This window comes from Aulonocara sp. 'chitande type north' Nkhata Bay, linkage group LG23, assembly GCF_057382095.1.
Source record: "Aulonocara sp. 'chitande type north' Nkhata Bay isolate Kocher_YH1m ecotype deep benthic linkage group LG23, A_spYH_male_GT1.1, whole genome shotgun sequence".
NCBI lineage: Eukaryota > Metazoa > Chordata > Actinopteri > Cichliformes > Cichlidae > Aulonocara > Aulonocara sp. 'chitande type north' Nkhata Bay.
Genome location: NC_141365.1, coordinates 10,184,166 through 10,210,981, shown reverse-complemented (window position 1 = coordinate 10,210,981; position 26,816 = coordinate 10,184,166). Strand labels below are relative to the sequence as shown.

The following is a 26,816-nucleotide window of genomic DNA, read 5'->3' as shown; positions in this document are numbered from 1 at the left end:
TTTTAGTTAAACAGTATCCAAAGAGGACAGTCAAAGGTCCTGGAATGTTCTTCTGTCTCTATTTCAAATAAGAGAAATTAACACAAAGACGTATGTCCTGTGGGCTCTGACCTTCCCTGGCCTGTGCTCAGCAGGTAGTGACAAATGACCTGATAGTAAATCTGTCCTGAGGTGGAGCTTTTCTACAGCGAACACAGAGCCTGTTTGTGACAACAGGAAGTTGAGACAATCTCACCAGAATAAGCACATTAAGGGATGCACACGCATGAATGGTTGCACGCACACATAGCTGTGCACACACGCACCTGCTTACAAGAACATCTGGATATAGTTTCAGATGCACAAAACCATGGGAAAAAAATGGAACACCAACAATGAGCAGTGACACGTAAAACTGAAGGCAGAGTCTGTGTGCCAGTCTCAGGAATATAAAGGTACGATGCGGTTCGTTGCTCGGATCCATCTGGGACAGTGGGTCATTGTTGGGCCTCTTGCAAACCCCCGCCATCTTCCCTAATGGTCAGCTTTTTCTATGGTCTTCCCTGTTAACAATCCAAGGATGAATGCTGTGTATTGTGGGATTTTTCCCAGTCTGTGGTGTCTTTTTGGAGCATGCTCAAATGAAGTCTGACGCCAGAAGGCCAAGTCAGCAGACCACACTAACCTGATTCACCACGGATGGAGAGTGTTAGTGGAAGCTTTATGAGCCCCCCCCCTTACCTTCTGATCATGTTCCCTAGACCACCTCACCTAAACACTGCAAGATGACAGTGCACCTCAGCACAACAAATTTCGGGAATATCAAAAGTGTGCCTAAGTGGAGAGAGCAGTGTAAATGATCTTCAAGAAAGATCAACGATTTCAGCGCGATGAAAGTTTGGTCTGAGCAAGGGTGAGAAAAACGAGTTTCCTTTGGCCAACGCTGTGAAAAACATTCTGCAGAAACCTCAAAACACACACACTCGTGGGGGAAAAAACTCAAGGCCACATGAAAAATCCTCCTGACATGAAGGGCTTTGAGTCTGCAGTTTAACAGGCGCAGTAAACAATAGAAACCAGAACAAAAGATATCCGCAGATGTACATATGTGACAGTGCAACTCTGCCTCGATACAGAGCGAGGGGCGCTTTAAGTAGAAGAGAAAATGTTCAGTATATCAAAACCTTATGAGACCATCTTATTCCCCACCTTTAAATTTTAGAGCGCTGCAGCGTTGTAATTCTACAGCTATTAACATCAAAGCAATAAAATTTCAGTTCAGTGGGCTGAGATATAGATTTAGTAGAAAGACGTAGAGCACTTAAAACGCAGCACATGCAAATGACTATTGAGCTGTGAAGTGAATGCAGCAAGGCCTAATATGAAGCAACTTGATTGAGCCTTCCTGTGTTACTTGATTTTCCAGGGGAGGCACAAACTGAACACAATTATAGCCAGCAGGATGGCGAGGCGATTAAGGATAAGTAATGCAGAAAGCCGGGTGAGTCAAGCACCTATCTGTCTGAAAGAAGAGAGGTAATGATAACAGGAAGTGAGATGAGTTGATTTTGCCCTCTGGCCTACCAACCCATCACCTCTGCTAAAAAGCCCCCCCCTCTATAAACAGACCTCTCTCTGCCTATTAAACAGATAGTACATTAAGGCTGAGCTGTGCAGAACAATGTAAACACAGCCGTCTCAGGATACTGGTGCTGGAAAGGGGGGGGGGGGGGGGGTGTTGGCTTGACATGGGGGCTATTCCTGGGTCTTCCTGGGAGTGATCATCATTGCTCTTCCCCCTTACTATAATCCTTTCCAACTAAACACAGGAAGGAAGAGATAGGTAAATAACTTGATCTTCCGATAAACTAATTTCTTTCCCACTCTACATTTTTATAAAGCTTGTTATGCTTGAAAATACAGAGGCGTGGACTTTAGTGGAGTACAGGAGTTCACATGGGCCATGTGAGCTTATGCTGTAGTGAGCCATATGTTTGTGGAACGCATCACAGAGAAACAGTAATCCTGCTCAAGACATATTTAAAAGGAAGCCTGATGAAGTTATAGAAAACAATGGGTAAGGAAACAGGAGCTGAGAGACAAAGAGTCCACTTTGTAGAGAAACAGACAGGAGTTGATCCTGAACCTCCTGTGGTTTCTTCTGTGAGCAAATCTGCATTGCTCCAGGGCTAACAAACTCACAGAGAGGATAATACACGGGCTGGATGAGGGAGAATGTGGTACAGAAAGTGGATGGATGGGGAGACGGTCAGTCCAGGTCAGTACAGATGTGAGGCTGTTAAACAGTAGGGAACTAGAGGAGGTCAATGGTGGACATCTCAGGGCAGCACCCCGAAGTCATTCACACCCCTTTGTTACAATCTGGAGGAAAACAGAGAAAACAGCAGGGACACAGTGGTGACAGAACATAAGGGGGAATGTCTGGGATGTGGGGATAGTCTCCATACCCTGGGGAAAGGCCAATTACAGGCTTAAAGCCTCCTGCCTGTCTCTGGCATGCAGCTCAGATAAGATGAAAGTTACTTGGGACCAATATCAACATTTTTCCCCTCTGTCACCATAAGAAATGATGCAATCCAGATGTTGCATATATAACTGCATGAGCATACGTATTGTGGGTGCACTTTCTTACAGCTTTATATAAAAGGAGATGACATGGGTTTTTATTGTCAAACTACTAACATACTGCAATCCTGCAGGTTTGATTCTCTGCAGATCATTGTACATCCAAGAGTGTCAAGGGATAAAGGTTGAGGGTCACGAGTCTTTAGGGCAGAGCCCACTGACACTGTCCTGGGGGTTATTAATGGAGTGTTAGGGTCACCAGGCTCCACCCTGGCTATATAATAATTTATAACACAGACGTCACCAAATGCATAAACAAATAATAATAATAAAAAAAAAAACTATTCTGGACTTATCTTGATGAATTAACCATGCCTCATGGTGAACTGTAGGTTTTCAGTGTGCTTGCAGAATAATTTGTGGACGATTACGAAAGAGGGTCTCACAGGTTGGGCATTTTTAACTAAATTGTTTCTGTGGAAATATTGCACAAAAGCCCCATTTAAACAGATTTTAGGATAAGACTGATTCAACACTCTGTCAGCTCAAAAGACCCAACTAGGGAGCAGCTGCAATCAAAAAGTAGCCTTTTATGTAATTTTTCCTGAAATTTGCAGGTCAAACTCTCTGTCTAATCTTGATGACAGAAAATAATTACACTTCATCCTGGTGGTTAGCACTGTTGCCTCACAGCTAGAAGGTCCTGAGTTCAATTCCACCATCAGGCCAGGGTCTTTCTGTGTGGAGTTTGCATGTTCTCCCCGTGTTTGCGTGGGTTCTCCCCAGGTACTCCGGCTTCCTCCCACAGTCCAAAGACATGCAGTTAGTGGGGTTAGGTTAATTGGAAACACTAAATTGCCCACAGGTGTGAATGTGGGAGTGAATGTGAGTGCGACTGGTTGTCTCCTGTCTATGTGTTAGCCCTGTGACAGACTGGCGACCTTATGACAGCTGGGATAGGCTCCAGCGCCCCCCACGACCCTGAAAAAGGACAAGTGGAAGCGAATGGATGGATGGATTTTTTTCCAAATGATTTTGATAAAGAAAATGAAGGCTGACATCCCACTGAGGCACATACACTGACACTCACACCTGAGACTGAAGTCAGTATGGTGGGAATGGTGCAACTTGTGAGGGATATCTAGTATTAAGTCGGACCAATTCAGTTCATATTTGTAGTTGCTCAGATCCTGCCAACAAAAACCAACAGATACTTACATTTTCAATCTTATCTGAACTAATGAAATAATGGGGGTTATTTATTTTTTTTTCATATCCTGTACATAGAAGAGGTTTTACAATGTTATCTATCTGCCATAAAGTAATGTTAAGGGTACTGGTTTTGGATTCATAGCTCAGTTTTAGTCATATAAACACCATTTCAGACTACAACACAAACATGCAGCTAAAGCAGAGACAGCGATAAGAACCAGGCAACCAGTTTGAGTTACCCTTGGGAGATGGGGACATACAGCCGAGTGCAGCTTTCTGTCTGAGCAGCGCTGTGACCAGCAATAACTCTGAGTTTGAATGTTTGCAGAGGCATGCCCTGGTAATCCCAGCAGAGTAAAGCAACAGGCCGGGGTGAAAGAGGTTAGCTCCTCTCTATTGCACTGCTGTCATCACTTCCAAGTTCAGTGATGTGACAGACTAATCAACAGTAGGCTGGACAGCACGCTATATAGAGACACTACGTACCTTAATAAAAATCGGTCTTTTAAAAAAATGAACTTGCAAAGTCTACTCTCCGTGGGAGGGATGTACAGTAGAAGTGTGCATGTTTAGTTTGGGAAGGCTGAGGTCCTGGCTGGGATGGTGATGGGAAGGTAAAGCAGTGAGTGTTCCTGGAAGTGGTGAAAGAGTGAGTCTGTTGAGTTTTGCCTTAGCTGCCCCACCCCTTCTAGCTTGCCTAGTACTACACATTCTGTGGACTGGAGAGCCTCCAAGCCTGTTCAATCTGAACCATTCAGATGAAACCCCAGTCTTATGTCAGACAGCCAGGGCCAAGAACAGTGAGGGAGGTATAAGAGCAGGCAGGGTGGCACTGCCAGCCAAGATGATATCTAGCTCACACACACGTAACAACTCTATTAAGGAGGTAATAAATCTGGTGGCAGTATAAATACTAAGTATCACACTAACCACATTTATTTCACAGTCCCACTAACATGCTGACCTCCAAAACCACATCTGTACCCTTTTCTGATTAACCTCCAAGCAGCAAGACCCTCACAAGTACTCAAGCATGACCGGACCAGAACACTATTCTACAGCAGCTCAGGTCACATAGTGGATATTACGCAGCATCTTACACGACGTGTGTTTTTGAACCTTTATTTCACCAGAAATTGATATATTTGAGATATTAGAATCTCTTTTGTGTGCTTCTGTGTTTGTAGCCAACTTTTGGGAAAGGCATGAACTAGGCTAGGCCTTGAACTCATTGGTCCTTTGCCTCAGTTCGGTCACTGCCCATCCAAAGCCCCAGTGAACCACAGAGGTGTTGGCCTGAATGAAGTCACACTGTCCACCAGCAATGGAGCGTCCAGCTCTGGTCGGTCATACCCACAGCAGCCCTCACACACTCAGGCAGAGCAAACACATCCAGACTGCCAGGCAGAGCTGAAAGGCATTTCATCCCGCCATTTTATAGAGTAATTAACTTCTCTCTGACCATGTTGAGCAGAGGGGGAAAAAACGGACTCATACGAAGATTAAATAAACAGAGGGGGCACAGAGGACACACAACTCATTTCCCTTAATTCCTCAATAAAACTCAAGCCAGTTTTGATTGCAAACAACCCTCAAATCGCGCTCAAGGCCTGCTTGTGAGATTTGATTCTTGAAGAATGCAATTTTGAACTTGGGGCAAGTGCCACGTATCCTACACTGTTATTAACATAGTCACCATCAGCTTAATGAGACACAGTCACTTTAATGAAGTTAGTTCTCATAAGATACAACTAAAACTAAAAAAAAGTGTGGTGAGAAATTATCCAGGTATAGCAGACAACCATGGGGCAGTGGATCAAAGTGGGTTCATGAAGTAAATGGATATTGGAACAGTAAGCCCTAAAGTCTTCTTCCTTTATTAAGTAAAACAGGGATGGCCCCAGCTGAGGATGAAGGTTTATGAGGTTGTTTTCAAATTCTAATTTGGCATGGGGCATGGCTAAGAGCTTGTTTTGTTTTTCCGTGCTTTAGTTTAATAAGTTCCTAAATACTCGGCTGTCTTACTGCTTGCTTTACAGCTTCAGGAGTATAGAGCGACTCAATGAAAATACCAAGGTAAGAGAAGCAGGAAATGGCTTTGTATTAGTGAGCTCATAGCTTGGCGCCATTAAGATTGTGTGTTAGAAAGTACAGAACATGTACTAATCACTGCTGTGGAGGTGAATGAGTGATGACTGACTGTGCTCTCATTTTTGATTTATTCGTTATACTCCGCCTCCTTCCCCCGACTTATCCTGCGACCTTTAAAAGCTCAAAGACACATGTACATGTGCCTCCACCATAAAAGACCTCCTGTAGATTCAAAGGCTCTACACGAAATCATGGCAATCTAGTGTTTTCTCCGTGTTTACTTGAACGGAATGTTTTCCCTACAAGCAAAACTGACCTTGTTTATGACAGAGAGGAATCTGTTTTTTCCTGTTGCTGTCAGTTTAACACAATATTCTTGCCACCATCTTGCTAACCACAAACACACACCTACCGCCTGTGCACTGGTAATAACATATTTACTAACAGGAGCGATGTTAATTAAAAATGCTAGCGAATATGCAGTTTTCCAGTTTAGTTAAAACTATCAGTGTCGCTTTATTTCAAGTTATTATCTAACATCGATATGTGTTGTTGAAGTTATTTCAGTCACACTTCTCACACTCTAAAAGAAAACTACTTTCATCTGAAATAGGCTACTGTGTTGCAGTTGAAGAGCTCAAAAATGTGTCAATCTGTCATAGGTGGTATCGCATTTTTAAGATGTTCACATCTCATTTAAAAAGGAAAACATCAAGTTTTCATCGGCTCTAGCACATATGGATAATAAGGCCGTGTAAGATGAGCGCGCACCTGCAGCAGCAGCCTCTCGAAGGCCAGACAGGAATCCCAGCGAGGCAGGCTTGGGTGTCGGAGAGTCTGGGCCGTGGCCAGGCCCAGCTGAAGCACCCCACAGTGACTCTCTAGCGCCCCTCTACTGCTCCGGAACAGCTGGATGTAGGAGCACAGCTGTTCGGGGGTCACACGGCCTGAAAGGAGGGAAGATATCATCTAGCGAGCAATTTGGAGCCGTAAGAAATTAATCAATCAAAATCTGGCAAAGATCGTTGTATACAGTGCAATCAGAAGGTTTACAGACGCCTTGACTTTTCCCACACGTTTTACAGCCTTAGGATGAAATTGTTCAAAATTAATTTCATCCAAACATAATAATGACAAAGTGAAAACAGAATTGTTGAAAGGTTTGCCAATTCATTAAAAAGAAAAATCTGAAATATTACATTGACATAAGTATTCAGAGCGCTTGCTGTATTTGGCTCAGGAGCCTCAGAACATGAAGTTATCAACTTTGATCGAATTCCCTCCTTCCTGATGTTTTAGGTGGAAGGAAGGAGACCTAAACCTGGTGGTTACTCACACTGAGCTACAAAGATTTGGGGTGAAGATGGGAGAAACTTTCGAAAGGGCAACTGCCTTTGAAGCACTAAACTTTATGGCAGAGTGGACCCTCTACTCAGTAAAAGATGCGTCAAAGCTGGATTGTATTTTACAATAAAAAGGAATGAAAGGAATCCCACACTCTAAGCAACAAAACTTTGGAGCCCCGTGGTTATCGGTTTTTAGGGCGTAAAAACCCCCCAACATTCCACCATTTATAAAATCTCCTTGTCTTTATCATGAACCTCAAACTGAGACTTTGAATTCTAGCATTAGCCCACTTTCTTCTGGGTCACAACTACTATAAACCTTTCTGATGATGATTGATGATGATGACGATGACGACCATGAATTGGAGACACAATTTGTCATAAAATCATCCAAATCATTAAATACTGAGTCGAACTGAAGTTATGTCAACTAATTCCCATGAAAACATGAATGAAAACTTTAAGTTCTAGTTACTTTTTTTTAAAATTTAATTACTAAACGTTTTACTTTTATTTTAGTCAAAAGATACATACCAAATGTAACTGAAATACTGGAGTACTGATAAGCTTCAATTTTGAAATTCATCAACTTCTAAAAACTTAAGGCAGTTGGTTACCTTAATTTGTTTAAGTTCTGCTAACTTTTTTGGGTTTACAGTGTACAAACATATTCTATACATACAGCATTTTAAGAATTATATTAAGGGAAAATGATTAGACTATACAGTGGTCCCTCGCTATAACACGGTTCACCTTTCGCGGCCTCGCCGTTTCACTGATTTTTTTTAGTGCAATTTTGTTTTGCGTGCTTTTGTGTGTGTGTGTTTTCATTGTGTTCTGTGTCCTGATCGGCTGTAGACCATTGTCAATCAATCTCTTCTGTGCCATGTCTCCTGTCCAGTACAGAATGCGCTGGCCTTGTCAAATTTACATAAATCTTCGATTGCTAGCACTGTGACTCTGAAGTTGGTTTCATTCTATAATACTGGAGTTATTTTTCTACGAAGGTTTGAACTTTGAGAGCGTTTAAACAAGAGAGAAAAGTGTGAAAATGTTCATGCCTGTCTGAGAAAAGTGTATAAAGTGTGTAGTGAGAGGTTTTACAGCCTTAAAATATCTATAACAATTGTAAAAAATAATAATTTGCAGATTTCGCCTATTGCGGGTTATTTTTAGAACGTAACTCCCACACGATTAACGAGGGAACACTGCACACACATAGAAGGGAAGAGCCAAAAGCAGAAACAACAATAACCTTTTACCAAGCATAACAGCATTAAAAAAAAAATCAAAAAAAAAAAAATCATACACTTATCTTGGGGCAGAGGGGAATGACTGAGACTAAAGTAGAGCATAACTTTATCTTAACAGGCAAAAACTCCACAGGGTGAGAGAAAGCAAACTGCACGGCTTGCGTGAGTGTTGCCGTGTGACAGTCACAAAGGAATATTCTCTATATGTGCTTGTTTCTGCGTAGAGTTTCTGTGATTGTTGTTAGCCAGTGACTCATAAATGTTGCACTATGTAAGCATGTGTGTAGGTGCTTAAGCATGTCTACATATAGCTGAGGTGCAGCAACACTGACAAGAGGCACTGAACCCGTGTTGAGTATGACTAATAACTGTAAATCAGAAGTTTTCACTGATTATTTATAGAGGTAGCAGAAAGAGTCCAGACTCCTTTTACTGTTTAGGAACCTCTGAATCTCCCCTAACTTCTCCCATTTAAAGAGACAGGAAAAGCAGTGCAAAGGGTGTAAAGTCCAGGGGTGGTATGAAGCGCGGCTTAGAGGTATGAGAGGTTGTGTCAGGGGCTGGGATAGACAAAGGGCACACATTAACTTGCCATAAAGCCTACTTCTTTATGTTGATGTTCTGAACCAGCACCAGATGTGGGAGTATTTCCTGTTGGACTACATGGCCAGTGTTTTCTTTAGTGAGGCAAAACATATGACCAGAAGAGAAACAGACAGGCAGGATACAAACGAAACAGAAATCTAAAAAGACAGAACTAGAAATGCAAAAAGGCACATGTTAAACTGGACGACAAAATGTGTAGCTTTGTACTATTTTCAGGAGGGATACTTGGGAGAGCCACACAAAGCTGCTACCAAAGTTATATTCACAACAGCTAATCAGTAAACACGACAGGAACATATATTTCCATATGTATGTGTTGGGAAACACCTTCTGAAATGAACTGAAGGACTGAGTGCACTGGGTGGCATTTAAAGACAAAACAGAGCAAGCGCCTCCGAAGGCGAATCAAGTTTCTTGTTGAATTTAAAGTATTTTTAAAGAATAAGCTCCAGTCCAGACAGAATACTGAAAAGCTCTTTTGTGAGCATATCCAGCCATAAAAATCCTGGCAGTATAACTAAAGTTCACAAAGCTTCATGTGCCAACCATAATTCAGCACAGAACCAGGGAATAATTTCACCCAGAATGGTATCCTGTAGGCTAAAGGTAATCGGAATTTACAGCTACAGCAGACCAGATGAGAATGAGAAAACGTAAAACATCGGAAAGAAACACGGAGAAAGTACTTTAGCCAAGAAAGCCTCACAAAAGCCTCCACTCCATTACACAATCAAACAGTCCTGGTTCAGCCTTAGCTCTTATCTGTGTCTCTAAACTTCCTTCAAAACAGTGCTATGATTCTTCAGGCATCCTGTTGCCAGATGCAAAATGAATCTGTTTTACGTTTTCTCATTGTCATCTGATCTGTCAGCTGAGCTCTCATTTTAACTACCATAGCTGCAGCAAAACAGAAGAACTGTTTTAAAACGAAATGTTTGCATCTGTAAATTTGAATGCATTTCAAGAACCGTGCATTCCTTTCTGGTGGTGACAAGCGCCAAGTATAGAAATATTTCCATTCAGTCTTCAGTGCATTGGGTGTGCATGGAATAAGAAGCGATTCAAAATAAATATAAATAACATCAGTACTTCAGAATGTCAGTTTTGTTAAGAAGAACCCTACATACATATGAATCAGCAGTACTGCAGTTTCTGTAGCTTTTCCACACAAGATGGTAGGGAAACCTGAACCTTTTGGACATTGCAAGAATCTTCTGGGTGCATTTATTGCAAAGTCAGCCATAAAGCAAATCACATTTTTAATCTCTTGCTATAAACATCTGGATCTTCTGCGCATTTTAGCCTGATGTGCAGAAGTGGCGATTGAGACTTGGCTATGATCAAAGTCTTCAACAATGTAAGAAGGGGCAAGGGCCAACAATGATTTAGTCCGGTTACTGGAAGATGACTTGAGTTCTAGGTGCACAGGGTTACTCAGAGGGTAAGTGATGTCTGATGTCGGAGTGAAGCTGAGTGGTAGCCTGCCTCAGCAGCTGGACAGCCTCATAAGTAATTCTGTGTGGATGAGGACACAGGAAGGCTCAGAGATTTTTATTTATGCACTCCAAGAGGAGGAACATGTTGGAGCCTTTATCTGAGGATGTATGTTAGGGACCCTTTTAAGACTTTACTGTACATTAGAGCAGAGGCTACAAGTGGGCAGCTACACAGTCGCAGCACTTAGTGTCTTCAGTGTCTCTCCAAAAAAAGCTTTTATCTCTGGCTTTTCTTTAGTTCAAACTTAAAGTAAATTTCAAACTGAATCTGTTGGGGTGGGAGACTTCATTCAAATTCAAGAGTGATGTTTGAAGTGCATCACTGGAAATTTTGATCGTATCGTTTCTGTGGTTAACACGACTAATAGGACAAATCTATGTTTACAAATGAAATGATTCTCATTCCTTAAACGTAAACTAGGATGCTTTGAAATTTTAAAAGATCTGAGTGTCACAATATGGCTCAAGGGCCATGACAAATAATGGGAAGAAATCACTTGAAACAAAATCTACCAATTTATTAACTTAATTAAGTAGAAAAGTATAGTACTCAATGAGGGGTTCTAATCAGTGTGTCAGTAGTTGGATGACTGAATGTTAATAAGTATGCATAGTGTTGTGCATTTTAAAAAACCTAAAATGACAAACCCAAAACCAACCATACAAATAACATGGTGCTGGATAAATGGAGAAAAGGGATGCAAGAGCTAATAAGCCAGCTTTTAAATGCTCCAGGTAGACTGGCCCTGGCTATCATGAAGCTGCAAGACAACACAGCAGGCTCTGGCTAAGGGACACAAGTTAAACAGTTTGTGTGGATGTGACTGGTAGTAACATAATGCAGACCTGCAAGAGCAGAAAAGAGATGATATACAGAAATTAGAGCGACATTTCCTAGGACGAGTCATTCACAAAGGTCAATGTGCAATCTTGTAATTTTGAAGAAAGAGATTTCTATCTATATTTTGGCTTGTATCTGCCATGGTCCACCTCTTCACAAAATTTCACAAATACATTCAATATAAAATTCAACAATTTTTCATAGAAACAGAAGCAAATGCGACTAAAAAAAAAAAAAAAGAAGCTACGATCAGGTCTTCATTTCATTTGCTTTAAAAGGTAACGTGCAATTTAAAAGGTTCCTTGTTCTGTGTGTTTAACTCATTTAAAATTCACTTCTTAAGGTAAATTTATGAATTATGCTACGTGAGCTGGTGACACTGTTGGGACAAATCGATCAAATCAATCATAAGCATCTACATTGGTATGGGAACCCTGGTATAAATGCAGAAAAGCAGAAAAATAGACACTGGAGAGAATCCCAAATTTGATTTAACACTTGGCAATTCACCTGCCAAGTGTTAAATAAATCCGACGAACATTTGTTAAACAGACAAAAAAAAAAAAAAAAATTGCTCCTTTATGGTGACAGAGAATCCAATTCAACAAAAACAAAACAAGAAATGAATAGGCCCGCCTTAATTACTAGATAAAATATAACATTTTTCCTATATAAACTAAATTTATATACTCACATGTATACATGTGAGTATATAAATTTAGTTTTCAAAAGGGAGAAATTACACTGCTAAACATAAACACATCTTTGCTGTTACAAAAATGTATTTTTCCCCAAATCAACTGTCCGCTTGACTCACGCTCCTCTGTCGTTAAAAGGCCAGACTGTGCCACAGGAAGAAAGGTCCTGTCAACACATCCCATTTACCGCACGGTGTCCGTGCACGCAGCACATACACAGAGGGTATAAACTTGTGACGCACGCATATCCACGCATATATACAAACACAAGCAGATGGATGAGATGAACGCACGTTTATGGAAGATGAAACCGAAGCTGTCCAGCTAATTCCCTGCAAAGAGCAAAAACACCAAAGATAAACACTGGACTCTGCAAAACCACATACTGTACATATCCCTACACAGAGCTAGGGAATTTCATCATTCTATTGTGCTGTGAGAAACCTGACGGGTTATATCAGGCGCTGAGAAATTGATTATTTTCTGTTTCTCACAGGATGATCTTATCCTGCTGAGATGAAAAGAAGCCAAGTTGGGTCAGTCTGTATGTGAAAATTTAGGGCCTGGAATACAGCGATATCCTCTTTTCTCCTCTGATCTGCATAACCCCACCAGAGTGAGAACACTCTTGGGTGCAGGGGGAAAATTTTCCTCTCCTAGCGAGCGAGTGGGCACTGAGAGAGCAGATAGGTATTAATGCTAAGTGTTTTGTGTTACTCGGTTTAGCTTGGTCTCAGGAGCAGAGCATGATGGATTGAAAACTCTGCTGGTGGGCAGGATGGGAACTGTGGGGGGTGCTATGGGAGCTCAGGGGGTTTTGTGAATTCTGGTCCTCTGCCAGCGGGGTATAAAGGTTCAGTGTTAAGGATATTACAGTACCCCCTTCTCTCACTGCTTCTCTCGTTTTCTCTCTCTCAGCAAAAACATTAAGTCAACAGGCTGTCAGTGAACCAGCGGGAGAAGCTTCAGTGCTATACCTTCTTTATACATTTTTCTTTTAGCGTCACTTGATGTTGCGTATTTCTCTCAATAAAATCTAAAAGCCTGCACACATCTGGAATTAAAGGGACTGCCGTGTGTGAAAGGAAACAGCCATGTGTAGATTTGGACGCCAGACAGAGTGCCTTGGGTGTGAGCATATGTGTGCGACCTCCAGCATATTACAACCTGCCTGTTACGAGAGACAAGACCTTCTTTACCTCATAGATTATAGGAGCTAAGGGACCACAGTGCCCCTCCCTTTTACACCCCCTTTTTTGCCAGATGCTAACCTGCATATTAGCCATGAACGGGAGTGTGTGCGTATGTGTGTTTGTGGGAGTGTAGTACATCCATTACCTCTTTAAGTCAGAGGGTAGCATAAAGGTGAACGTGCACAAGGACACGCTACACTCGTGCACGTAATGACTTTATTTGTGTGCCTACGCATATTTTTATCCCTCGATTCAGTCCCTTTGCTTCATTAACAAACAACAAAAGTTTTCGAAAGCAGCATGTGTGCAAGCAGCATGTGTGTGTAAGTGTGTGTCACAGAGCCAACATGTGGTTCACATTTCCTTCTGTGGCCACATGGGCAAATACACAGCAAGGCAAAGAAGCTTGATTTCAATAGGAGGTGCTTTTGTAATGTTTTTGAGAGTGCTGAAAAACATGACAGAAGTAGCACATGATTCTCTTTAAGCAAGAAAAATTCTACATACTTTATATGATATGACTGTTCTGTGTTTTGTATAAGTTAGTCTTTAATTAATGTGAAACATGATATGGGCTCTGCTCCTTCCACGGCATAGTGGTTCTTACCCATGCTCATCTTGATTGGCAGATTCTCTTTACTGGCTGCTTCCACTAGTTGCCGGCGGACCTCTATCACCCCCTCTTTGTGTTTACTGGTCAGCATGGCGTCCCACAGAGACCTTGCAGATGACCTGATAGGTAGAGCAATCAAAACAGGTTAAGTTTAGTCATGAGGAAAACATAACACTGCAATAGAAAGTGAACTGTGTTTTTTAGCACTAACAAGCTGAGCAATGGTTACTTTTCTTGCTTGTTTGTTCAGAGTACACAGAACAAGATGAGCATGATTGAGCTCAAGCCTCAGTGATAGAGAGCCTACTGGTTGGGGACTGGTGACTCCCCGATGGGAGCCCTCACAGGAAAAAACTGAAATCAACAGAGGGAACATTAGGAATGTTTTGCATCCACCTTAAAGATCTGTGTGCCAACATTCCTCTGGACTGATAACCACCGTCCTTACAAAAGTAAGTCTGGAGACTGAGACTCGTCTTTGTGCCATCTCAGGCCCTAGTGGGTTTTTTTTTTTTTTTTTTTATACGCTATTACGAAACACACTCTAATGGGAGACTGGCGGCAAGGCATGCGTTTAAGACCATTACCATCTGCTTGCAAGCAGAAACGCATTCAAATCTTTCCCCAAAATAATCTAAGAGTGTCACTGAGGAGCCTCATCATCATTAAATGAATAGAAAGTGACATTTTTCTTACAAAACAGCCTCTATATAAGAATTTCAGACCATATTTTATGTCTCTGTACAAGTTGGTCTAGTTTCTTTTCTTTTTTTCCCCCCTCATGATAAGAAAACTTAAACTTTGCTGGTTGAATAAAAGGACATAAAAAGCTTACATCATTGTCTGTGCTTTTGACAGCTATTCAGACAAGCGGTCATGATCTTCCACATACTCAGGAGTGCCCAGAAACAAAGTAGAGAAAGAGACTACACTGAGAAAATGAACAGAGGACAGAGAGAAGGTAGGAGGGACCTAGTTGACAAATCCACTCTGTTTTTCTTTTCTTTCGTCTTTTTTAAGAACTTTTTTTCTTCGCTCGCCTTTTCTCCTTTCTAACTGCTGCCATGTGTTTAATATCAGATGTAATCTGTTCCAGACCTTGGGCAGGGGCTAGATGGGGAGAAGAGGGGCTCACAAGGGGACAGCCGCCATCTTCACACTAGAACTAGACACAAAGACCAGCAAGTACGACTCAGCCGACAACAAGTGTTAAATACAGAAAGACTGATACAGTAAAAACTTTGGGAAAATAAGGAAAGATGAATCAGATAGAATCATAATAATTACCTGATTTTCTGAATACTTTGCAGATTTTTCTGGTTAATGAAGAGTCATGGCAGGGGCCCATTCCCTGAAAACTCGATGATGCATTAAAACTGCTAAGACTAATCAAATCACGTCCCACATGCTTGTCATGGCTGAAATACCAATATTGTGACTTGACCGGGCCATATGTAAGTAACCACAAGTTTGTTTGAGGGTGTGTGCATGTATATGTCTGTGCGCAACCTTGCACATCTGCATGTGTTCTTGTAAGTTGGAGGGCCTCGGCAGAGTACAAATGAAATATGGTTCTCATTTGGCTTATTGCCCACCCAACCCCCCAAAAACCACAGACGTCCCACTCCCCTGATGCTTTCCTCAGGCCATTTGGTCAGACGAAGGTGGGGGTTTGAGCTAGAATAATCCTCCCGGGGGTGAAGTTTATATTGGCAGGGTGTGAGACAGAATCAGCCAGAAACCTTATTGAGTAACTAGTCTACTATGGAAAGGGGTAGGAGGTGGGGTGCTGGGAAACTGGGGTTCGAGTGTTTGGTCATCTGTTTTTTGTTTTTTTTTTCTGAGTGCGAAGTGCAGAGTGAAGGCTCTCTTAGTTGAAAGGCTGCTCACACAGAGACTGAAGGGGGCACTCTTGCACCTGACTTGTGTACATCACGTTGAACGCCCTGTCTAGCTTGCTTGGATATGTTGAGTGGGGGTTTAAAGTGTATGGGTGTTTGTACCCAAAGTAAATTCCATTAGTAATGAGTTTTGTAACATTTAAAAATAGCTAAACATCAAATACTTGCTTGAAGAAAAATCTGTGTACTATTTTAAAGAATGGCCATGTAAATGTCTGTTAATGTTCCTCCTACCACATCGAACCCATTAAAGAAAGTGGGGTGGGTGTGCGTGTGGTTTGGGGGGGGGGGGGGGGGGTAACATTCCTGGAAGTATGATGCAGCATAATAGGATAGTTTAAACCATGGTGACTCAGAATTTCATGAGCCCCCCCCCCAGTTCATTATTTTGCCAAACATGTATGTGCATGTTTGCCACAAAATTCAGTGTTTATGATTCAGAAAGGAGTCATACTACTGATACATGTGACTGATAAAGCCTGAAGGAAAAGTATTAGATGGTCATTTCATTCGCCACCTGGAAACTCCCCCCACATCAAAACCAAAGCACCCTTATTTCCTCACTTACCTTCACTGGTAACAGTTACAGGATTACATGTAGTGAGTATGTAGTGACTTAAAACTAACGACTGACACAATAAACTCATTAGGTACGTTTCTACTGAGATTTTAGCTAAGTGAGCAATGAGATTTTATAATCACAGAATTCTACTGAACTGGACCCCTCAGTAGCCATTAACAGAGTGCAAGTTAGGTCTCCTTCACACAGGCTTAGACCCGTTAGTGTCCATCTGGCAACTACCAAGCATACTGTGAAAAGTGTGTATTCCGGAACTGGTTGTTTTCTGGAGGTTGCTGCAATTACTAGTCTGAAATTGACCACAATGCATTATACATTTCTGCACCAAAATCCTTTCTGGAATTGTTGTGATTGCTAGCAGTTTCCCACAGTCACCCACAGTTTGCATGGAAGTCATCAACTTGACAGCAAATACTTGCAAACTACTTGCCATGTGGTAGAAATGTTTTGCATTTATATTTTGAAATGCTGGTTGCAGTGGTGAGGCATAATTTTTACTTTGAAAGCAACAGTTTCCACTTCTGACTCCATCTTTCATACAAAATACAGGCAACCAAAGCAATCACAACAAGAGTTCTGGTGCAGCACTATCTTCGAGACTGATTTTAACCAAACACCAGCCAGTAAGCTCTATAGACCACTCATCAACCAGTGGAATATAGATTTTTCTCTAGTTCCCAGAGATTGTCAGGCGGGTCATAGGCCAGTCTCCAGGCTTGTGTGACTGAAGACTAAGGCAACCAAACACCAACTTCCCTTATCAGTCCTAAAGGGTATGCCGATCTTTTATATAAGATCTATGAAAGTACTTCATAGAGTACGCTGGCATCTCTGCAAAAAGTGACATTAACAAACTACATTACGCTCTAGTGCAAACCAACATTACTAATCCCAATGTGTTAAAGAGTATTGAAGTTTCACACTCAGCAGACTGCAAACCCAGAGAGTAATCCATTTCCCATCACACCTGATTTAGATGATCTGTGCATTTTCCAGTAGAACTGCACGTAATAGACATGGACTAACAGAATTGTGCAAGGTCATACCCATTCCTTGGTGAGTTAATTTATGGAGTGTGTTTAATGGGGTAAAAAAACACTGTTGGTTTTCTGTAAACATCCCCATCTAGCACAGGACATGACACGAGAGAGAAAGAGGGCGGGGGAGTAAAACCAGACCTGGCCTTGAGTGTCTGTGTGTTCTGGCGAGAGGGACAAATGACCCAGTGAATTTATGGAGAGAAAAAGAGGCAGAGGAGTTTTGCAGGAAGCGGGGAAATGATGGGAGAGGCACACCACAAACAGATAAATAAATAAATAATAATTAAAAAAAACAGTAAAATAAAACAAACTGATGCGAATTTGAGGGTCAGTTCTATGTGTCTTAAAACTGCACTTCTTTAATAATGAGTAAAAGGTTTTTCCTTTTACTACAACTAAAACAGTGAAATACGCAATCGTTAAAGGAAAGGAAGCTTAAGAAATTTTGCACAAAAGTCATCTCCCTATAGGTGTTGGCTGCACGTGAAGTCAAATAGAATGAAATGTCCTCAAGTGATGTTGCTTAAATCTGTCCTGATTGGAGCTAAAAACTAAAATGTTAATATAACCTATAGATCCTGGTCCTTGTGTTTACATAAGCCACTGCTAGTCTAAAATTTCTGAATCTGAATTGAATCGGACATTGTGGATAACGTAGGTTCGAGGCTTTGACATAAAATAAAATGCACGGAGTAAAGAAATGTCGGAGTAATTTCATTCATAGAAATAATGTACATTTAATTTAACACGTCAAAGACAACTATAAACTGCTACAGCAAATAAATAATATCAAATGCACCAAAATAATTAGGAAAATGAAATGTGTCAATTCATAAAATGTAAAATAAATGGGCGCTTCTGTGGCAGAGGTATGGTCCCGGGCTCAGCTTCAGGGGAGGTGTGGTGTAGTGAACACAGGGGGATGCCAGGGAGGTTGGTGGGATGTGGGGGTGATTTTTGGCTAACAAGCTCATAATCATTTTCTGTGATTTGTAATTTGTGAGGCCGGAGAGTAGAGAGTGTGTGTCAGAGGTAGAAATCTGCATGCGTAGGTGGAGAGGCACTGAAATAAAGGAAAATCAACATAGACAGCGTGCCCATTTGTTGTCCGTTTCACACCGTTTTATTTACTTTTGTACTGATACTTCTATTTATCTACTTTCACGTGTAATTTTTATTTGTATTTATGATTTCATTCATTTTTCGTGGTTAGTTTCCATATTTACATCTCTATTTGCCATTGCTGCTTCCTCCATTTATTTCCCCAAACTTATTTTCTTTTTGTATGCATTTCTTTTGCAAGAAGCGAAATGCATTTATCGTATTACTTATGAATTAATTATTTAATGATGCTACAAAAGCCAAATAGAGTGGCTGTGAATTCTCATGTGGCAGTTTGAGCTTTCCATTTAACAAAAAATAAATAAATAAATAATCACATTAACATTAAAACATCCATAAAAGATGTCGATTAAATCTTTATGCCTAAGTGAAAGAAAGTCAAGTCTTCTGAACAGGGTTATAGTAAAGACATGTTAAAAAGTTTCTTTTTTGCAGCACTGGCAGAATGGTAAAATGTGGGAGAAGGTTAAAAATCAAAGGATCTTGATGGGGGGAAATGGAAATGCAGGAGTCTTCCTCTCCTCCTCTGTCTTGGCTACATTCACATTTCAAATAAAAGCCAGCAGTAGGGGCTCTTTGAAGGAATGGGCCTGGAGGAAGTAAAGTACCATTTTAGGGAGATGTTTTATCAACTCAGTTAACAAATACACACAAAGTTTCCTGAACAGCTCTTGTGTTCTGCAGCGTAAATTAAACCACAGAGTAGAAGACAGCATACAGGACTGAAAAGGTTATGTTATCTCAGTCTTGATGGGAACACAGAGTACATGTTGTTCAGGTGCACGTAATCTATTTGATTGATGTACTCTGAGTTTCAGCTTGAGATACCTTCTTCAGAAGAGTAAGCAGAATTAGGGAGTGAATGAAACAGAAACAACTTAAGAGGAGAACCACAAGACACATCAGCTTACTCCATCCTTAAATGTATTATTATGGCTAAAACTTTGCATCTTAGACACTGATATAAACTTTATTTTCCAAATCAGCTTTATCTGTCATTAACCTTTAGGAAAAGTGAAAGTGAATAAAATCAGATTGAAAACTGGCTCAATTTTATTAAAGGATAAGAAATTATTTTCACAATTTAATGCAATAATCAAAAGATACAAAGCAAAACTGGTTCTCACTTTGGATCGACTATTATTTTTAAGAAATGAAAAAGTCATTTTCCCTTTTTGTGTCTTTTCCTTTGGGCACACTTTCTGTATACGAAACATTTATCATTAGTTGTAAAATCAGCCAACACTGAAACCAGTTACTATAAATGTTCATTCAAATACAAAGGCAAAAACCTCACATTTGACCAGAAGCCACATCCTATGCAGCATAGTTCAACTATGCTTGAACCTTCTTCTTGTGTGTCTACTTTATGCAGGACTGTATAGGAACTCATACTATACTGTTGGCAAGGAACAGAATGGTTGCTAAGCTTATAAATCACTGAAAGACTCATTCAGCTGTTCATGCCACTATTCACTGTCTAAGTATAGAATAACAAAACAATCTCTAACCTTTAAGGAGAAACCGTAGAAGAAACGTGGTGACTTTTCATACTCTACTCTTATTCTTGGTAGAGTAAAAACAGGCTTGGCTATCCTCAACTGCCTGTCATTTGCTTTATCCTCTCCACCCTTTACTATCTAGGCTGTTTTTGTTACTTTTCTCATACTGTTCGAAATCAGTGTTCATGGCTTTTATTCATGCTCATATTTCCCAGCTGGGACAGAAATAGGTGTTTTCCCTCTTTTCTGGTGGTATGCATGAGGGATCTGCAGGCCAGATTTGTGGAGATGGCAGCCATGTAGTGTTTTCTCATGGCAGGGTGCGGTCAGTAACACTGCTTGGCTCAATCTCTACAGCTCCCAAGGCAGGCCCAGTTCACCTTGGCCACCCATACTTGCTTCTGCCCACACTGCACACACTCCCGCCACAGCATCAAGGTCCAAGGCGGCCAGATGACGGGGGTGCAGGGTTCAGTCTGAGACTGAGGAAAACTCTGTGCCTTCTGCCAATGGGGTTCAAATGTCCTACTCAGGATCAAAAGGGCTGTGAATCCAAGCACAGCAAATTATACAGACGGGACTCGAACGTACTTGACCACAAACACACACACACACACACACACACACGCGCGCATATAAAACAACACTTTGACTGCCACTTTCACTCATCATCTTTCTATATACACGAAGTGGCGCACCCTGGTGCCGTTTAATGGCTGAAAAAAAGGACAGTAGTAGCATAGAAATAGCAAATATACAAAAACACTGCACGAAGAGCCTAGGTTTGCATGTGCACTCACCCACATGCTGTATGCTTTCTTTCTGGCATGATTACTACAACCACAGAGTCAGGCTGTAGGATATGGAAATTCACACCAGGTTATGAAAGACAATACTAGAGTAATTGCACAGTAAGTGTGGGGTCTTGCCTGTAGAGCTAGAATCAACAGCCACCCACAGAATGTTTAAGACATAGTAATCTATAAAAATATCCTGGAATTACAGAGGGAAATATCATACAAAAGGTCTAAATTAAATCCACACCTAATATTTAAAGGGTTGAGATGGCATACATAACAAAACCAATAAAAACACTCTGTTACCCACGCTAAAAATAGCTAAAAAACATCATGGGTAAATAAACATCCAGTAGGAGGGAAGAACAGTAGACCTCTAAAAACATGCATTTAAGGAACTCTGTCTTGAACATATTAGAATGATTGACATAAACACTTCCTGCAGCGAGCTGTGCACTTGAGACCAGTTAAAGAAAGTGGGAATTCTAGGCATCTCCCTTGCTCTGCTTCAGCAGCATTTCAATCTCCTACATAGAGCTGGGCGATAGAACGATAACGATATGTATCGCGATATAACTTTTACTCGATAGAGAAATTAAGCTATCGCGATAGACCTCGCCGCTCTTGTCCTCTTAAAAAAAAAAAAAAAAAAGGTCAGCCAATCCAAATTAAGCAGCGCAGAGCCGAACCAATCACAGCCGCAGCGTCACGTCGCGTGACTTGTTACGTACAGCACAAGTGCCAAGCCGCACGTGTGTTTGTTTGGGAAACAGCCAGCGGGTAATGGAGCCAGCGCGTAATGGAGGAAATGAGTGTGCCGACTAGAAAAATCAACCGAGCGCGACCGAAGAGAAAACAGATGATGGTTCCAATGCCGGAGAGATTGTCAAACGGAAGAGCCATAGAAGTTCCGTAGTGTGAAGGTATTTCGGCTATTTCAAGTCTGACAAAAACAGAGTAGCGTGCACTGTAAATGTGCCGAAAGCAAGTCTGGAAATACAATAAACTGGTGCATGCGTCACACTGTGCGCCACGTTATTGTTTCGGTGAAAAGAATTTCTACAATACTGTTAATTCTACTCTCTGCAGTGTTTAAATGCTTACATATACACACAGTTACTGTCCCTCCACACATACGACTCAGTTCTGCTTCTATGCCCCAGCTTTGTTTACTTTTTCCCACCGAGGCTTCTAGACTTCTGATTGGCCAACATTTCTGCACGGTTAGGAATCTAGCGCCACCTGCTGCTTTGGCATGTTCATAGCAGCGTTTTCCTTCATTTCTGCCTTTATGTGTGGACGGGATTATTTTTTAAAACGAAAACGGAAAATCTCCGTTTTCAAAAATACCCGTGTACGTGTGGACGTAGCCTCAGTCTCTGACTGGAAGCGCTAATTCGTCATTCGGCTTTTGTCAGACTAAAGTAACTGTTAAAACTGTTTGAAAAGCTAAGCTATACAACAAGGAGAGATTGAGAATTTCCTTTTAGTTCTCAGTTTATTTGATATTGACAAAGGTTAGTCAGTTTTGTCTGTTCTTCTGTAAAACAAACTAAGATTTATTTTTAGAATTAATATTTTGTTTCTAAGTGGAATTGACAATTTAGTCTGTTTCGTTTGTTCTATTTTGAAACTTAAACGCTTTAGCGGCTGCCTTTTGTGTAGTTTGCAATATTTGCCTTTATTTATCTGAAAAAGTCTCATGTTCCTTAAGTACATCTACCCTGTTGAACTTATTATGGGAAATAAATATTTAAATAAAAACAAGCTGCTGATTATTTCACATTTTACTTGTGAGCAACGGCACATTTAAATCTTACAAATATAGTTATTTGGCTTATATCGTGATAGATATCGTTATCGCCTGAAATGAAAAAAACATATCGTGATATGAAAAAATCTCATATCGCCCAGCTCTACTCCTACACATCTGTGATAAGGCTCAGCTGGATCATCTGCTTAGAGATAGTGTAGGGAATAACTCTCCTGCTGATCCAACTGGCTCTGATCACAGATATTCTCCACCGAGACTGTCGTCATTTACTTATTACTTTCAGCAATACTTATCTGCATTCTTTTTAAAAAAAAAATCTGAGCTCTTGGCAGAGCTTGTTCACAATATCTGAATGGATCATCTAAATGTTTTAAGATCTGGTGTTAGGCTGGGAGTCTGGTCATATTTGGTGAAAAGCTCAGGAACAGTGATTGTGGTTGGTACCTTCGTTTCTGTTATCAGTTTTCCTTGGGGTGGCCCATTTATACCATCATAAAATTAACAATGAGAGGGCAACCTTGTTGATGCTGTACTTGTAATTATCCAGATTTAATTCTGATGTGCAGCTATTCAGAGCAACTACAGTAATTTGTGGGTATACCGTAGTTATTTGGTAGATAGGAATCCAAACTTGAACTGTACATCCAACCACATGTTGGGGTAACCCTGCCTAGATGTCCTTAAATAATTACAAGGGGAACACCAACTAGAAAAACGGGTTCTCTTACAAGAGAATCTTTACCATAGCTCAAAACATTCAGTATGTGTGAGTCCATTCATGAAATCACCGCAGTCAGACATGCTGCATGACAGCTCAGTCCACTAAACTCTTCTTCTCAGTCAAAGTCTTTTCCTCCAGCAACCACATAAAGGGGCAAATCCAGAATGGAACACTTGATGTAGGACTAATCCTTGCCATGGATAACAGCACCACCGCAGGCGCCTAGCATGTGCATCTGCAGAGCTAAGACCAGAGGCAGGTTTCACTCAACTACTGGCACTAATGTTGATCATGTGCTACTTAGGCCACTTGATGGAGTGGGTAGCTCTGGCTGGTAAGTGTGCATTTGTCCATAAGTATGCCTGGCTTGGGGAGAAATCTATTTTTAGGTTGTGTTAAAGGATGCCTTTTTACTCATTGCCAATTTATAGAAGACAGTAATATAAAAAGAGACAACAATATAATTGTGTAAAGTCTCCAATTAATCTAGCCAGCATGTCTAAACTGCGGTAGGAAGCTGGAGCACCAAGAGGAAAACCACATTAGGACAGCAAGATCATGGAAACTGGAAACACAGAAAGGCCCTAAATGGTGTAGAGTTCAAATCCAAACATAGCTGTTACTCTATTTCAATTTAACTTACTTGTGTGATATCAGCCTTATTTATTTTCTTTAAAAAATGCTCTCTTAAATGAATAGTCATGCTTTCACTGTAAGAAACAGGGTCCGTTCTTTAAACAAAAGTACATTTTTTCCATAACATATAAAATTAGGAAAGGAAAGCTGGCTTTATGAGGCAAGAGAGCTGACCTGTCTAAACTCTGTTTAGACAAAATGATTTTATCCATCCAATCATCTTCTTTCTTTTCTTTTTTTTTTTTAACCACTTATCAGTGTCTGGGTTGTAGGACTAGCAAATTCCCTCTCCCTGGCCACCAAGGTGTTCCAAAGCCAGCGGACAGACTTAATCTAGCATGTCATGAGCCTGCACTGGGATCTCATCCCAGTTTGACATGCCTGAAACGCATCACCTAGAAGGCATTCTGGTTATATCCCCAAACAACCTCAGTGGAACAACCTCTACATAAAAAGGATGTAGCAGCACTACTGTCAACCTCTCCTCAATGACTGAGCTCCTCACCCTACTACCGAGGTTGAGCACACACAGACATCAGAGGAAGCACATTTCTGCCACTTCTATCTGCCTCCTTATTTCTTTGGTCACTATACCACTGCATGTAGAGAAACCAGTAAATGGACAGCTTTACCTTTGTGTACCAGTTTATTGATTTGGACTGGCACAGCCACAGCAGCTGTAAGTCTCCAACTCCACTTGCGAACAAAAACTTTAGATACTTAAACTCATTAACTCGGGGCAGCAACTCATTGCCAGCAAAGATTGAATAAACCGTCTTACGCCAGAGAACCGTGGACTCGGAATTTAAAGTGCAAACACATTGTATGAAATGCCAAAATAAAATATTTCAGATCTTCACTTGAGAAATATTGTTGCAGGTAGGTTATGGCTATACACGGCAATACTGCACAAATACTGACATTTATTGTTTTAACAATTGGCTGAAATTAGGTGAAATGATTGATCAAATGGTTATAATAAATCAGACAGCAAAAACAATATCAAAGTGCTACGTATGTCTTCAATATGTACTAAGATGTATATAAGTGCTATGTGGTACTTCTGCAAGTATTGTAAATAATGGGGTCAGAGTAGCCCTGTGGCAAAAACTAACACCCCAAGCTGGTCATTGCTGTAGCAACACTTGGATGTTGCCTTTATGATGTGACGAGCTATTTCCAAGTCACCCTTATTAGATTCTACATGACGGGGAATGTGGTGAATGCTCTAAATTAATAGAAAAATTAAATACACTCACTGAATCTGTGCAAGACAGCCAGGGGCCAGGATATTCTTGGAGTGAGGGGTTTTATGCAGACTTGTGAGCTCCAGCATGTCCACCTGCACGTCTGTCACATGACCCGGTAAGAGTTTTAGCATAGTCAAAACTTTCTCTACTAGGTTGTCACCATGATGACCAACAGCCCCTGTAAATGAATAAATTTGGGATTTAAAACAAGAACAAATATGTGTTGAGTATGTAGCAGCAGTCATTGGTAACGCAACAAAAATATGTGCCTTCTATACCAGATAAAAGGTAAGCAATTAATTTTCCCAAGGAGCCACAAAGAAAACTGGGACTGTTGTGGAAGGCCACATCAATAAGCTGAACATTCCCTGGCTGCTTGGGTTACTTGGTGTAATAGGTAGCTCTGGCTGGTGAGTGTACTGTTGTACATATGTATGTTGGTCTTGGGGAGAAAAGTATGGAAAAATATATGTGCATCAGAGGACAACTTGATATAAATATTCGTTGGGAGGTGGCTAAGGTAATATCTGCAGTGCTCTGCAATAACTAATCTCATCGTGGGTGGTATTTAATTTTAATGATTGCCAAATTACAGAAGACAGGAATGTAAAAAGAGGCAACAATATAAATGTGTACTCAGAAAGACAGAAAGATCATAGAAACTCGACACAGAAAGTTCCTAATTGGTGGGGATGCTCAAACCAAAGCATCTGTTATTCTTCTTTAATTTCAATTTATCTATAGGATATCAACCTAATTTGTGAGGAATTTTTTTTCTTTTTACATTTTCTCTTTTACATGACGAATCATATGCTTTCACAGAAGAAAGAGGCTGCTGCCAGTAAACAAAAGTATATCCACCAATCAGGCATAACATTATGACCACCTGTCTAATATTGTGTTGGTTCCCCTTTTCTTGCCAAAATGGCCCTGACCCATCAAGGCATGGTCTGCACTAGACCCCTGAAGTTGTGCTGTGGTATCTGGCACAAAGATATTAGCAACAGACAGTTTAAATTCTGTAAGTTTTGAGGTGGGCCTACATAAATCAAACTAGTTTGTTCAGCAGATCCAACAGATGTTTTAGTGGACTGAGCTCTGGGGAAGCCAAGTCAACATCTCAAACCTGTTGTTGTGCTCCTCAAACCATTCCTAAACCAGTTTTGCTTTGTGGCAGGGCTCAATATCCTGCTGAAAGAGTCCACAGCCATGATAGAATACAGTTTCCTTGAAAGGATGTACATGGTCTGCAACAATGCTTATAAGTGGTGCACATCAAACTAACATCTAAATGGACGGCAGGACCCAAGGTTTCCCAGCCGGTAAAGCATCACATTGCCTCCATTGGCTTTCCTTATTCCCAATGTGCATTCTGGTTCCATGTGTCCTCCAGCTAAATGACCCCCACACACCAAGCCAGGCAAGTGAAGGTAAAGGTGATTCATTAGACCCATCTAAACTTTCTTTAGATGAAACCCTCTTGGGAAAATGAACTGCTTATCTTTGTGCTAGACATTTACTTGACTCTTACCACTCTCATTGTTATGATTCTGGTGTGATTGGGCTTATGCAGCATGCA

General features: G+C 40.9%; 1 protein-coding gene across 1 annotated transcript in view; it reads right to left on the bottom strand.

The window, feature by feature from the left end:
* The window catches only part of scfd2 (sec1 family domain containing 2), a 108,077-nt gene that overhangs the window by 80,264 nt on the left and 997 nt on the right, over positions 1–26,816 (bottom strand). The window contains exons 2-4 of the mRNA XM_086284091.1: positions 25,247–25,415; positions 13,909–14,033; positions 6,640–6,815 (exon numbers count right to left, since the gene is read on the bottom strand). Coding sequence (XP_086140217.1) covers positions 6,640–6,815; positions 13,909–14,033; positions 25,247–25,415 — 470 coding nt within the window. The remainder of the gene's footprint in view (positions 1–6,639; positions 6,816–13,908; positions 14,034–25,246; positions 25,416–26,816) is intronic.